Genomic DNA, 14,792 nt, shown 5'->3' with positions numbered 1-14,792 from the left:
TGGAGGAGGAGCGCACCCGATGGCACGTATCTCAGCGAGGAGGCAGCAGCTAACAGGATGAAGTCAAACAGCTGTAAGAAGCTGTTCCTTTTTCCCCAGCTGTGACTACCTTTGCTTTACTTAAGGCACAACGAGAGCAGATCATAAGATCCCGTGGTTAAAGCCCTGTGTTTGGGCCTGGCAAAATCTGCAGTAGAACTGTAATCTTAAATCTGTGTTTAAGTGCTTTCCTGTATTAGATTTTAAGGAAAGGGAGAGGAGGGAAATAGGAAAATGCCAACATCTGCTTTTAAGCAATTCCTATTTGTGTCATGCTATTTTTGTGCGATTGTCTGCACTGTAATAAAGCCTGGAGAATTGACCCTTGTTACTTGCTTTTGCGTTGTTGCCATGCAAAGTAGTAAAAAGATCAGAGAACTGCTAAGCAGTCTGATCTTGTCACTTGTGTTTTCAGTGATACTTTAAACTATGTGTGCAAGCCTATGTGATCAGTTAGCACCCCGAGTTGCTTGCGTTTGGAGAGAGGAAAACACACAGGAGGATTTCTGATTCTTAAACAAGCTGTTGTTGCTGTGGGCCGGGGGGGGGTTCCCATTGCTCTTTGTCCATCGTGTCAGCCGTTTGGAAAACAAATGTTTGTCTGCGGGCAGCAAAAACTAATGAAGCCTGGTTTCCTGTGAATTTTGTGTTGTGTGTCCCTCCACCACAGTAGGGCTATCTCAGACCACCCCCTTACCGCACGGCACCTGCAGCTCCCTGCCCCGGTGCATAGTGCGTTGCCGTCTCCCTGCCACGCTGGGACGACTGGCTGGGCGAGAGACTGGCTGGTCAGCTCAACTCAAATTACTGTCTTTCCCTCAGGAGAAACTCTCATTTGGGGGCAAGGGGGAATGTCCTTCTTCTATTCAATAATCAGTTTCAGCGCTATTGCGGGAAGTATCTGTGCGTCTTTAATCTTTTCCCCGTCGCGGTGTAACATTGCCCAAACGTTCAGGATTTCTTAGGTGAGAACATGCAGATTGACAGACTGCGTAATCTCATCAGCTCCTGTTTTCTTTGGTAACTGACCTCAAATCAGAGGAAAAACAAAATAGCATGATTGCTGGTGCAGAAAAATCAGTATTTTAAGGACTTACATATTTTTAATTAGATTAGCACCATTGATGGTCTGTTGGAAAGTTTGCCTTGAAGTCTTTCTGCTTACTCGAATGCTTTATTTCTCCTACTTCTCCTATACTGCTATTGTTAAAAAAAAAAAACTGAGCTTGTGCCATTAGTATTTTTAGGGTCACCGAACATTTGCTTTGGAGGCAGCGTAAGAGAAGTATGTGAGGGAGCACATTAACAGATACGAATCAGGAAAACAAGCAAATTTCAAGACAGTGAGCATTGCTAGTGTCCTTTTAAAGTTAATGAATTTCAGTTTATGTAAAAATACACTTTTTCTACTTGGAATGCCATTGAATAAGTTAGCTGTTTTGTTAGTACAAATATTTTTTCTGAGTTGTGAAATCTGTTTGTGAATTGTGCCATATTACTCAGCAGTTACAGCTGAGCATGCTTGGGACAGAATGAGAAAACATGGCTGTATTTCAGTGACGTGACTCCCTTCTCTTCTCACAGTATAATTTATTTTCCCTTCTTTCTGATGTGGCTGATTTGTCTCTTCTGTTTGATTCTGGAAGATAATGACTTTACAGTATTGGCAACATAGTTCTCCAGGAAAGTTTAAGGTGGATGAGTCTGATTTCCGGATATTATTAACTTAATTAACAGTAATGAATTATCTTTCATAGCCAGAAAGAACATTTGATATGGTTTTTAATATATGTCAGACTTGAGTAATAAACTAGATAGAAACTTATGAAATATAGCATATGAAAAAACTTATGAAATATAGCATATGATGACAATACAAGGTATAATTGAAATATCTATTTTGTAGTTATTTTTATACTACATTTTTGAAATTCATAAGCTACGAGAAGAGCAGAAATCATATCTCATACATTTTAATTTATTAGTAAAGAAGCGATAGAACGTTGAGATGGAACAGTGATTTTTTTTAAATTGGACAGCCCAGAATGCTGTATTGGAATTGAACCAAAAGTAAGATTTAAATGGCTGTTCCTCGTAAATAAATACTGAAATTGAACAACAGCGCCCACTCTTGTGATATATGTATATGATACATTAAGAATTAGTCTGTCTGTGAGTTTTGAGATTCTAATCTAGTTTATTTAAATAACTTGAAATATTCACTGGGTGAGGTGGATAGCTGCACCACTTATTCCTGTACCACTTCATCTCATAGTGTATTTTGGCTGCAGTCTGTTCATAGAGTTAATTTTGTGTTGTTTGGAAGGAATATTCCTTTTAAATTAAAAGGAGAAGGAAGAGCAGATTGATGTTCTTAAGGGTCATATTTTTCATTTGGCAGTTTGAGTGCATCACGGTTACTTGGAAGTAGACTCAGCCCCTTCTTATACAAGACAAAGGATTGCTATCATCTAATGGATCATCTTTGAGCTAATAGCATTAAACATTTTCTGCAATATTGAAGTATTTGTGTAGTTAGTTTAGTAAGCACAAGAAGGCTCAAGGTGTGTTTATATGGTTTGTTTATCTTTACGTAATTGTAATAGTGCGATACTGTGCTTGCCCCTTATGCTCCCCCTCGCTCCCCCAGGATGCATGGCAAGTTTCCCAGGTCTTGAACTATGGCAAAAGTGGTGTTTCTCAGACTTCATTCTCAATGGCTGCCAAATGGAAATGCCATTCACTGAAGATAATACAGCACATTAAGAATTTAATATTGCTTCTTCTGTTATTTCCAACATCAGGCTTTGGAAATGGCCGGGGCAGATTCAGATTGACAGATAGGTATGAAATTGGATTTGTGTGTTTAACCTCAAATCTTATTAGAGCTGCCTGTTAACACACTAGAGTTTATACTTTTGTTTCTTTATTTTTACACACACACACACACACACACATGCACAGACATATATATGTGTACGTACGTACGTGTGTGTGTGTGTGTAACACATGAACATACAAAATCTGTATATCCGGTGCTTAGAGCAAATTGTTGAATCCTGAAGATGTAGTCTCCTGCCCTGCTAGGCAGCAGGAACCGAGCAGGGTAATTCTTGCACAAACCGATGGAGCTGCTGCATAACAAAAGCTCACATTACTGCTTTTGGACACCTAGCATTATATGTGCTGTGCACACACGGCATTCCTTTTGGACTTTTGATTTCGTGGGTCAGAAGTGGGGAAACGCTGTGATAATAACAGCCAGTCACCTTTTTCCTTGTGGCATCATGAAATGCCGCTGAGTATAGATAGACGTCTTCATGTTGTGATCATCAGAGCTGCAGTTAATACTGTGTTGTGTAATGTTTTGTTCTTTGTCACTGAGCCTCCGAGCTTAAAACTCCCTTGAGATGTTTGAAGAAGTTTCTCAGTTACTGTTCAGGCACTGTGTCAGCGTAAGTGGTTATCTCTGCAGCGGTTGCACCTTACTTACATTTCTGATAGTCTCATTATAGCTAAAATTTCTGGAGATTTTACTTTCGGTTTTTAGACAAAATCTGACAACTAATAACGAAGGTGACGCCTCTCAAAAAAAAAAAAAAAAAAAAAAAGCAATTGCCAAGTTCCTGTAGCATGGCCTGGCACGTTGGTAACATGGCTTACAAAATCTATCTCGAATGAGTGGTTCTGTCTCTGATCTCCCGAATGTGGTGCTGAAGTGCAGTATTCTTCTGTGTACACTTATGGACATAATTTACACCGTTTTCTATGCTTCCATTTTATGTGAAAGGTTGTTAGGAAAGGCTTTCTTACTGCATTTCTCTCATTTTCTTCTGGAGGTGGTGCCCAAGCTCTGTGTGCCGGTTCCTCATTTCTTGACAAGAATTCTACAGGAACTGGTAAATTATTTTTAGAGGTTCTCCCTTTAAAGCTGGGAGTATATCTTGAAAATATACCAATTATATGGAGGTCAGAAGAAGATTTTTATTGGGGGAGGGGGTGGTGTGCATGTGGCAGCAGATCAGGAGTTTCATGTGGTATTATTAAAAAGATTTTAGACACAGTTCTTTTTGTGTAGGTGGGATAGGACAGGTCAGCAGGAACGATCCCCGGCTCTAGCTGTCTTCACAGTTGTCATAGTGGAAACGATACTGTGAGGGAACGCAGCAAAGTGCATGGAAAGAACTAAAAAACCTTCCTGTTGCTCCCTGTTGAGTTGTATTTGTGCATCTTTATCACAGCTGCCATTTTCTCTTTTCCATAGGCTGGCTATTGATGTATCTGAAGGTATAGCTTGTAGAAATATCAACATAAGCTGCTGGTGAGAGCCACATGGCTGCCCTGTTTGTTATTACAGTCACTGAAGTCTCCTACTGCTTTGAATGCCTAGAATATGAAAGATACTTCTGTAAGAAGAATGACTCCCAAAGCACCAAAGAAGCACTTTGTGTCGAGTTCCTCCGGTTATAGCCTGGGGCTTTGTGCATTTGTTCTTGTTGTACTCCCCCAGCTATCTAGACCGTTAGCATAACTAATCGTTTCATCGGCTGACTTACTGGATGTTGCTGACTGACAGTTTTCTGTTAAACTTAGAAGTCTAGCTACTGAACGTGGCAGTCGAGGACAAAACTTGCTTTCGTTACGGAACGTACCTGTGATTGACGACGTTTGTTTTCATGGTGCTTGTAATAACTGACTGTTGTTGTTGCTGTTTGTTCCCTAACATTCATTTAGTACTATGCTCCTTTTACTAAAATAAAGTTTTCAGAGTATTTTCATAACCATTACTAGTTCAGATAAATGGAGGAAACACAGAGATAATCTAAAGTCCTGGTGGGGCCTAATGATGTTAGTGGAAAGAAAAGAAGGAGAGAGGGAAAAACAAGAGTAAGCTGGTAGTCAGCCAGTAAGTTTTTAAGAAAGAGCCTGCCAGCTAGTGTGCTGAGATTTTTTTTTTCCTCTTTCATTCTTATATGAAAAGTTTTAGTTTTTATGAATTGGCATTTTGATTAAGGGAGTGGAGCGTCTGCCATGTGAGGAGAGGCTGAGCGAGCTGGGACTGTGTGGCCTGGGGGAGAGCAGGCTCCGGGGGATCTGCTGAGTGTGTATAAACACCTGAAGGGAGGGCATAAGGAAGAGCGAGCCAGACTGTCCTTGCAGGAGCCTAGCCAACAGGGCGAGAGGCACCCGGCACAAACTGAAACACCGGCCAATTGCACTTGAACATAAGAAGACGCTTTTTTGAGGGTGACTGAGCACTGGGCATAGGTTGCCCGGAGAGGGTGTGGCATCTCCATCCTGGGAGATATTCAAAAGGCGTCTGCACACCGTCCTGGGCAACCTGCTCTGGGTGACCCTAGTTGAGCAGGGGCGTTGGACCAGACCATCTCCAGAGGTGCCTGCCAACCCCAACTGTGCTGTGATTTTGTGGGGAAAAAAGGTGATCTGGAAAAAAAATCCTAATCAGGGAAAGTAGTAAGATTGTTCAGATTACCTGTTACCTACTATCTAATGGCTTTTCTTCATAATGAACTTACCTCAGTTGTTTACAACAGTTTTTGAGAATTCTAAGAGTGTCTCGTAAAGGAATATGCAGTGGTGCTCACTTGACCTTGAGAGGAGTATGCAGCTTGGCTTTATATCATCTTTGGGGTTTGTTTTTGTTTTTGCTTTTGTTTTTTTCTTTTTAGTTATGGAAGGTCTTTTCTGAAATACTGGGAAAATGAGAATATGAGAAAAACGGCGGGCTGGGGTGATTTCCTTCAGTAATTTTGTGCTTTGGAATTCGGTGGCTGCTTTGTGGAGGGACCTGAAACTTTGGACTGCCAGTTCTTTTAACGGTGTGCAAGAACTAATTAGGATGGCCATGACACATGCAAAAAATAATTTTCTAAAATTGCAGGGATTTGTACAGTAAAAAGGAATCCTTTGTTTTCAAACACTGTATATAGCTGAATTTATACCCGGAAGATTCCCCTGATGATGAGTTTATATATGAGTGAGTTTCTCATAAAATGGTCAGAAACGTCATTTTAAAACCCCTCTGCTGTTGTATTATTTTCCATTCAAGAAAATGTAAATGAAAATTGAATTTAATTTTGTAAAAGTATTATCAGGTTTATTGCACCATTTGAAGCGTATATAAATGATAGGCTATTCATTGTTAAATTGTTGATCAAATAAAATATAGCTATTACTTGTGTACCCTAAAAGGGCAAATACACTGTTACAGGGAGAAAAGAGTCAAACTGTTGAATGAGAAGATAATGCTGAAGGATTGACGAGGTGTATCCTGGAATGAGTGACAGCGAAATCCGATCCTGTGTCCAAAGAACGACACAGCACTCTGATATTTTCTTTATGTTGCAAACTATAGAGAAATATTTTCTCCAGCTAACACAACTTTCACCTTACCAGCTGTCCGTTTAATATGTCCTCTGTGAGAAGGAAAACAGAAGGAATTGGGTGGCACTTTTACACCTGGATTTCAAAACAATGGGAGTTTGTGTGTGTATTAGTAATGCCGATTAAAATGGAAAGGGGGTTTTGTTTGTGTGTAGGCCCTTAAAACATGCTCTTCTTTAGGGTTTTGTTTTTTTTTTTTTTGAGGGGGACTGCTTATATTTTAAGTCCCCCGTTTATAAACACTACCACATTTTAATATTTTTCTTCTCTGCCTCCTTCCTCATCAGAAAACCCCAAACTGTAAACTGTTAAGAATTAAATAATTTTCTGGTTAGAGGTCTACAGTGAAGAGCGTCTCACTGAAAGAGTTCTTCCTTTGGCTGGTTTTGCAGATCTTCGTATTTACAAAGAGGATAGTCCTGATCGGACAGGCTTGCATTTTTTAGTTGGCTCCATTTATGGATTATGTAATCTCCTTTGGTTAAGACTGTGGTCCAGAGGTGGTTCTAGCATTTACCACCTCATGCAGCTCTCTCCAAGCTGTATGAAAAAAGTCTTAAAAATATGTGCTAACTCTTAATTTTTTTTTTTACAATAATATCAGCCAAAAGAAGAGCTAATGTGGTACATATCATGTCAATCATAAAAATGTATCTAGTGCATTGAAGTTGTTGTTGGGGTTTTATTTGTAGCTTTATTTCCTTTGCTGTGGAGTAAATTAACAAATTGATTGTTTGGTGTTAGTGTTCTTCAGTTGAGGAAAGAAACAACGTTAAATTAATGAAAACCGTGCACTAACTCTGACAGTAGCAGCAGAACCATAATTTAACCTCTTATATAAAAAGGGAAATTGATACATCGGAACAAAACATCATCCCTCCTGTGAATTGCTTTATAATATACATAGTAAACTGCTTTATAGTTTTGAACTGACACAATACAATTTCCATTTTCAATTTCAGTTTTCATAGTGGACATGCCTTCCAGTTTTTGACTGGCCTATAGACTATGCTTTTGAAGGAGAAAGTAGCTACCAAGACTGATGCTGAAGTGGGGTTAGGAACACCTTTCCCCTGAGCTGCAAGCCTGATGCTAGTAATTTGCTGTGGGGAAATACTACACTGTACTGTGAAAGAATTAGGTAGGATTAGATCCAGAAATGTTGTATTCACAAAACTCATTTAAGCCTGAACTGACCTTTTTCAAATTTAGTGTTTATCTTCATATTCACGTAATTTATTTCAAATGTAAGTTCAGATGTAGGCCTTGACCCTGCAAAGAGTGTGTCTTGCTTACTATACCGTCTGTGCAGTCCCTTTTGCCTTAGCTTTATATACTAAACAGTTCTGGTGAAGTAACTCAGGGTGCCTCGGCATGACAGGTATGCTGATAATTAGAATGGCATGAAGAACGTCTAGGTAATTACGTCTGTGTAACGCGGTTTATCCGAAAGTGATATGAAATCATCTGTACTGGGAATTTAGCAGTGTCTTGTTATTAGCTAGATTCTGAGCTAGTATTTTTGAGAGAGAGACAACTTTGATGACTTGCATCCGTTACCAGAGGTCACAGACTCAGCTGCCTCTCCATGGACCCTCTTATAACCAACTCCTTGGTCTAGGGTGTGGGCAGAAAGATTCCTTGTTTCTGTTCCTGGTAGTAATTTGGCTGGCTTCAGTTATAGTAATTTGGTTTTGTTTCTTGATCCTTTTCAGCTTGTACCTCCTTTTAAACCTCAAGTGACATCTGAGACAGACACCAGATATTTTGATGAAGAATTTACAGCTCAGACTATTACAATAACGCCGCCTGAAAAATGTAAGTTAGAAATTATGCATAAGCGTAACTTAAAAATGATCAGTTTATCATAAGTACCGTGTAAGGGTTTTTTGTTTATTTAAAAAACTCTTCTCGCCATTGCCAGTAAAAATCTTCGTATGCAAATATTTGAGAGTAACTCTCAATGACAGTGCACCTTTAAAGTAAGAATAATTACAAAGCTTTAAATATTTGATCAGTCAGTTTTTTACTTAGCTCACATGTGTTTCCATAATTTCCTGGCTGGCAATAAAGGTCCTAGTTCAGCAAAGTACTTAGAACACGAACCCCACTTTTAGCATGTGGAGACTGCTGCTGACTTCAGTGGGTTATTTAGGTTTTGTGCATTAAGCATATTTTTAAATATTGTGCAGACCAAAAAAAGAGCATCAGCTGCCAGTGAGAAAAGTGGATGTCTCTTGTGTAGCTATCCATTACTTGAAAATGAAATTTACTATCAATCCCGTGCTTCAGCAGAGCTCTTAAGATATTAACAAAGATTTAAATGGTGCACTGAGTCTTTTGCAGACCACCTTTGTTGGAGTGAATTTAACTTTACTGCAGTTTTTATTTTTATACATCTCTCGCCACACATACAGGAATCATGATCTGATCAGCTAAGCTAGGGCCTAACAGAGTTACTACCAAGCCTGTGTTAAAGAGTAGCTAAAATCCTGCTGCTGAATGCTTGAATGAATTCCCTTTCTAAATGAGATTATTTTTTAATTGCGGGTGGGGAGAGGATCGTAAAGGTGGACAGTAAATGGTAGAGGTGAAGCTGATTACACCCTCATAGAAATAGCCCATTTTTTTGGTGGTTTAGGATTCTGGCATTTAGCTGCAGTTTTCTGTTGGTGTATAAATCAGGCGAGTTTTCTAGATTTTGTATTTTTAGTGTTTGAACACAGCCGTTTTACGTGATTTTATGTCCTCCTGCTGTGAAAAAAAGAACCCTTTCTTCTCCCATCTATCTCCTTGAGAATTTTTTTCGTATTTGTAACTTGAACAGATTTTGTTTAAATTGAATCAACTTAGAGAGTATCGGTATAATATTATAAAATCATGATCTCTTAAAACTTTCACATATGCAAGGAGAGGCTGAAGCAGCAGAAAATATGCGGACCCACCCAAGACATCCGCTTCAAATTTGTTGCATTCGGAGCAGGTGATTAGTACAGACCTAGTGACGTGATCTCAAACTACCTACCTTGGCCTCTGATAACGGCATGGCTGCTGCTGCATGAAACTTAGCGCAGGCTGCAACCCTGCCGCAATCGAAAGAAAGATGCTGGGTGGTTCCCAGCGGCAGCGCAGGGATCAGCTGCTGCTTTGCTGGTATGAGAAGCCGTCCCAGGCAGCTGTCACCCCTGCCTGGTCTCAGAGCACGGCAAAGCACATAACCAGCAGCACAAAAGCAAATTTTCTCTTGTGCCATGTAGGTCTGGAAAAATGTTGTAATTTTTAGTGCACTGCAGTGGTTCCGTCCCCAAGTGGGATTTTTCCTTTTATAGGATGTTGCAACAGGAAAAGAGGTTTGTTGTGTAATGAGCTTTGTTTTAAAATCTACAGGTAATTGTATTATCTAGAATATGAGGTCATCTCTGCCTGATGTGATTATGCAGAAGAGGGTTAAAATGACTTTTAAGGATGGAGGTGTGGTAACTGCATCAGAAAGTTACTACGGAGCTAAAGAATCTTGTCACTGATCTTCTCTAGTTACAGAAATAGTTTTCATGAAATTGACTCTTTTTTTAGATCACCAAGTTTTAGAGAGTCGCGCTAAGTGAAAATTGTACCTACCAGAATCAGATTGATAGGAAAAAAGAAGCAAGCATGCTCTGTACATTAAGTTAATTTAAATTTATGGTGCAAAAGCTGTGTGCAGTTGAAATTACGGGAACGGGGAAGCACTCTTAAGGTCAAGCAGCCTAATCATAGCAATTGCTCAGAGCTGTGTTAACTCGTGATTTTAGGTGTAGAATATATGAAGGTACAAACAAACATACATCATTATAAAAGGCTGCATATAAATACATTGTTAGAATAACAGTTTCAATTGGTGCCTTTAAGGATAAGCGCTATTTAAAAATCCATGTGAGAATGTAGATTCAGATCCTCAGAGTTAGGCAACATCTGGTGCCTAGTTTCCATTGGCACTACCGGAGTTATGTAAATAAAAATATTTATGAATTTGGCTTAGTCCATGTTTCCTCTGCTCCCACTAAATACTGTAAAAATAAATAGTTTACAAAATACTTTAATAATATGTAAGAATAGAAATACATGGAACTTGCATGAATTGTTCATTTTGTAGGTATTCCTCCTCTTAACTGCCTTCCAAATGAAAGAATATTTAAATAAGGCTGCAGTAAGAATATAATTTCCTGAACTCGGCTCAAGAAGCAATGACAATTGTTTTGTCGCTTCAGTCAGCAAAGACTTTCTGTCTCTGTGCTGCCAGAAGGCAGATATTCTGGCAAGTTTTGATTAGCCTACAAAGGGTAGTAATAATTGGAGTTCTCAGGTGATCATCAAAATAAAAATTAAGAAAACCCTGAAATAAATAATTGAAAAGATATTTAAAATCAGCATCACTTTACTGTATGTGCATAAGATTAAGTAAATAAAGATTTACTTTAATTTCAGTCTTAACTTCAGCATTTAACTCTGAATGATGTATTGTATATCAGGTGGATAATAAAATTTTGTTGTAAATATAATGACGCTGAACTTCTCCCTTACTGCAGATGATGAGGATGGTATGGACTGCATGGACAATGAGAGGCGGCCGCATTTCCCCCAGTTTTCCTACTCTGCAAGTGGACGAGAATAATTTTTTGTTCTGCTGCTTCACTGCCATTTTAGGTTTATCACTGAAAATGATTCCTGAACATCACCACCAGTACTAGATACTATTTAAGATAGCAGGGGCACTTTCAGAGGTCATTCCAAATTGAACAAGTTTCTTCCCCAAACCTACCTAAAATCCATTTTGGTTTTGCATGAAATATGGTATTTCTCTACGCTCTCCTGCTGTTGCTGCTGCCCAGTCTCAGTGTGATAGCAACATCAAGAAGTAATTAACAGTTTCTTTGAAGGTAGATGACTTGACTTCAGCACTGTACACAGTGCACAAATGAAGCTTTGTGCACAAATAGTCATCTATTTTCCCTCACAGTGGAGGCTAAACAGAAGTCATGTTAGGTCCAGGTTATCTTCTTCTAGAAGATGAATCAAAATTGTTATTAGCCTAAAAAGACTAGTTTATAATATTTTCTTGCATCTGTCTGTGCTGGTTAGAACAAGAAAACATAGGGGTGGTGATGTACATATGCAAGGTTTTTGTTAGGCATATCATTACTTGAAGCAGGTCTCTGTCATTAACATCTGGCTGGAATTTGTTCGAGAAGCATTTGAGAGAAGGACTTAAACTGTTGATATATATAAATATATATATATATTATTTTTTAATTACTGTTGGATACTACAGAAGAAGCAGAAGGGCTGGGCTCACCCAGCCTGCCACTTAGAACTTCCAGGTTCATGTGCAATCATGGAGAATCGAACATTATACATGCAAGAAATGAAGGCATAAAAGCAGCAGTTGAAGTTGTTTAAGGGGTCTTATAATTTGCACCAGATAACATCTTTTTCATGCTTTTCTTTTTCTTTCATGATATACATCACCTCTGATGGCTGAAGAATGTAGACAGGCATAATGGTATTGCTTTTCACCAAAATGTGTGCACCAAGGTAAACGAGTGTTTGCCTTATGTTTTTATTTTGAGTTTGTGAATTAGCTTTTTCTCCGGGTGTTTAACTCTGAATATTCTTTTTTTTTTTTTTTTGTTATACGGCAGTAGTATTTATTTTTAGTGATAAGGATTGTATGTGTCATGTTTGCAAATGCTGCTACATCTTAGATAGAACAGGCTTATAGCAGTTAATTTTGTAATATATGGAAGGACTGTACAAGCTGAAGGGAATAATGCACTTTTCTCCCATGTGGAAATTTTAACAAGGCTCTGAAATTGTACATATTGCTTAGAATCAGATTTTTGTGAATGAAGTACTGTCTTTTGATCCTTTGGCAACGGAGATGAGAAATTTCAACTTCATGTGCCAAAGGGTTAAAAGAAAAAAAAAAAAAGAAAGAAAAGAAAAAAGCTACATCTTTTACTCCATTGAGGATTAACATAATACAAAAGCCTGACAGCACAATAGAAATTTTCAGTCCTGTAAGAAATACATTTGAACAATGAGACCACAGTGATTACAAGAAAAGCACTTTATTATAATAATTAAAATAGTAAATGTCTAGGATCAGCCATTCTCAAGGAAAGATTGCCCTCAACCAAATAAGTCATGAAATCCAGCATGTTATGTGTAACTGTGGTACCTGATTGAATTTAAAACAGCATGAGCAGCACTCCACTGATTGATAGGAAAATGTTGTCTTTCCATTTCCGAAGATCTGTATCTAACAGAATGTGTGCATAAACTTTAGCTTTGATCTTCAGCAATGATAATCTTAATAATAAACCTTTTGGTGCTAGGAGTTGGGCTGTTGAAGCAGCTGCCAGTCCGTGCAGTCATGGTGTGCGTGTGCCCTTGCTAATGACATTGGAAACCCCCGACTCCATGGGATTATCATTTGAAGTGTCTCCGTGTTCGTATCTTGTTAGCTCCCACAAAGACTGTGATATCACAGAGTATTATTGATTGCATTGTATGAATGAGTAGATGAGTCTGAAAGGAGAAATGTTCATACGCAGATGCCTTAGCCTCTTGAAGTTGAAAGTTTAGTACCCTAGCATGAACGCCACTGCTGGCAGTGCATATGCTGGGACAGTCGAGGGGTAGGTGGGCATTATAGCAAGGCAGCTAAAGACGCAGACTAATTTAGACAATTTCTTGTGTGTTGTGTTTTACCTTTAATAATGGATGGATAATCAGTCAGAAATATATCATGATGTATATTCTAACTACGTAGGATCTCATTCTGTCACCTTGTAACACTAAACGCTCACATGTAGGGATTACTCCTCTACAGAGAGGAAAAGGAGCACAGCAAATGCATTGGAGGTCTGTTCTGCACTGTTCGTGTGGAACTGTCTACACCGATACAGCGAGTGACCGAAATAACTGATTACTTAATAGACGGGCATTATTTAGTTCTCTGAAAAGGCCTCATACGTACAGACTAAAACTACCGTGATTCAAAAATCTATGTTATATGCCTGTGGTTTTTTTCCTATGTTTTCAGCCTGTAATAGCAATAAATTTTTGGACACAGGGCACCTAAAGCTAATGACCAACTGGAGTTGTGCCTCTGGCCAGCAGTTCCTCGTGTGCAGAAGAAACCCTGTGGTTAGATCGTTACTGCATAGCTAGTTAGAATGCAGCTGGCATTAAATGACTGTGGGTGAATTATTTGAAAACCTTTTAAGACTTCACTTTGCGTGGTATTATCTGCCTTCCAAAATATCGTTGATGTTACGGAGAGAGTTAACATTCACTTAATGCTGCCTGGAGTTGGGAAATTCTTATCTCTGTCACCAGTGTTAGAAACAGATGAGAGAGAAATTGTCAAGCTGTGCTGAGAGAAACCTCTGAAGCTCTTCTTTACTGTTCCCAATTCTAGCTGGATTTGGACAGTACCTGGTGGCTGGTTCCCCCGAGCCTTTGAAGCACAGTACATTTCAGGCTTTGACTCCAGCTTGTACTGACTTCCATGACGTACAGTATGCCCTCTTGTACTGCAGCCATCTCTGAGGAAATAGGTCATTTCTGTTTGGATTTTGGCAGTTTTGCACACAGCTTTGCTTTCCACACTAATCCATCTTCCAGTACATTCCTGTTGCTTAAGGAACATTTATTCCAGTATTGTTTTACGTTTTTTCCATCTTTATTTGCGGCTTCTTAAAGCTGACTGTTCTTGCAGGGGCCATGTGCTTCTCCTAGAGTACAAAAGTAAGGTCTTTTCCTTACTAACTGCAGGGTCTATATATTACACCTCAATGTACACACTTTGCTGCTACTGTTTGTACTGTCTACAGTAGAATTTCCTTATCTTGCTCCTGGTAGTGCATTACAGGCAAGCATGAAATGTAAAGTATTTATTTAAATAAAAACCTCTAAATTGGTAATTGAATTACCTCCCTGTAGCTTTAGAGTTTGTGACATTTCTTGACCTTGCTAGTTCTTTCATTAGATCCATGCAAGATCTAGTCATATGGTTAAGGATATCAAGCAGACACGACTATGAACCCAAGAAACCGTATTACTGTTGGTCATACTTAAACTGTTTATTTCCTTAAGTATATGACCCACAAGGATGTGAAATAACTACAAGAAACTGTTTTTGTACACTGTACATCCTTAGTATTTTTACACGTATATGATAGGGATGCACATTATTTTCCTTCGTACAGACAGCTTAAATAAAGCACTATGTCAATCTGCTACTTCTGTGTTTTTTAATGCTAATTTTGTTCTGAAGGTTTGTAAATATACACATATATATATAT

At 38.8% G+C, this 14,792-nt stretch overlaps 1 protein-coding gene across 5 annotated transcripts in view; it reads left to right on the top strand.

Moving 5' to 3' along the window:
• AKT3 (AKT serine/threonine kinase 3) overlaps positions 1 to 14,729 on the top strand; it is a 165,649-nt gene extending 150,920 nt beyond the window's left edge. For all 5 annotated transcript variants that reach the window (XM_068939307.1, XM_068939303.1, XM_068939305.1 and 2 more), the window contains 2 exons: positions 8,160 to 8,262; positions 11,010 to 14,729. In XM_068939307.1, coding sequence (XP_068795408.1) covers positions 8,160 to 8,262; positions 11,010 to 11,095 — 189 coding nt within the window. In that variant the 3' untranslated portion in view covers positions 11,096 to 14,729. The remainder of the gene's footprint in view (positions 1 to 8,159; positions 8,263 to 11,009) is intronic.
• The last annotated feature ends 63 nt before the right edge of the window (positions 14,730 to 14,792 follow it).

The sequence above is a fragment of the Struthio camelus genome, chromosome 3 (assembly GCF_040807025.1).
Source record: "Struthio camelus isolate bStrCam1 chromosome 3, bStrCam1.hap1, whole genome shotgun sequence".
Lineage (NCBI taxonomy): Eukaryota > Metazoa > Chordata > Aves > Struthioniformes > Struthionidae > Struthio > Struthio camelus.
Note: the sequence above shows the minus strand (reverse complement) of the source record. Positions and strands in the feature narration are given on the sequence as shown.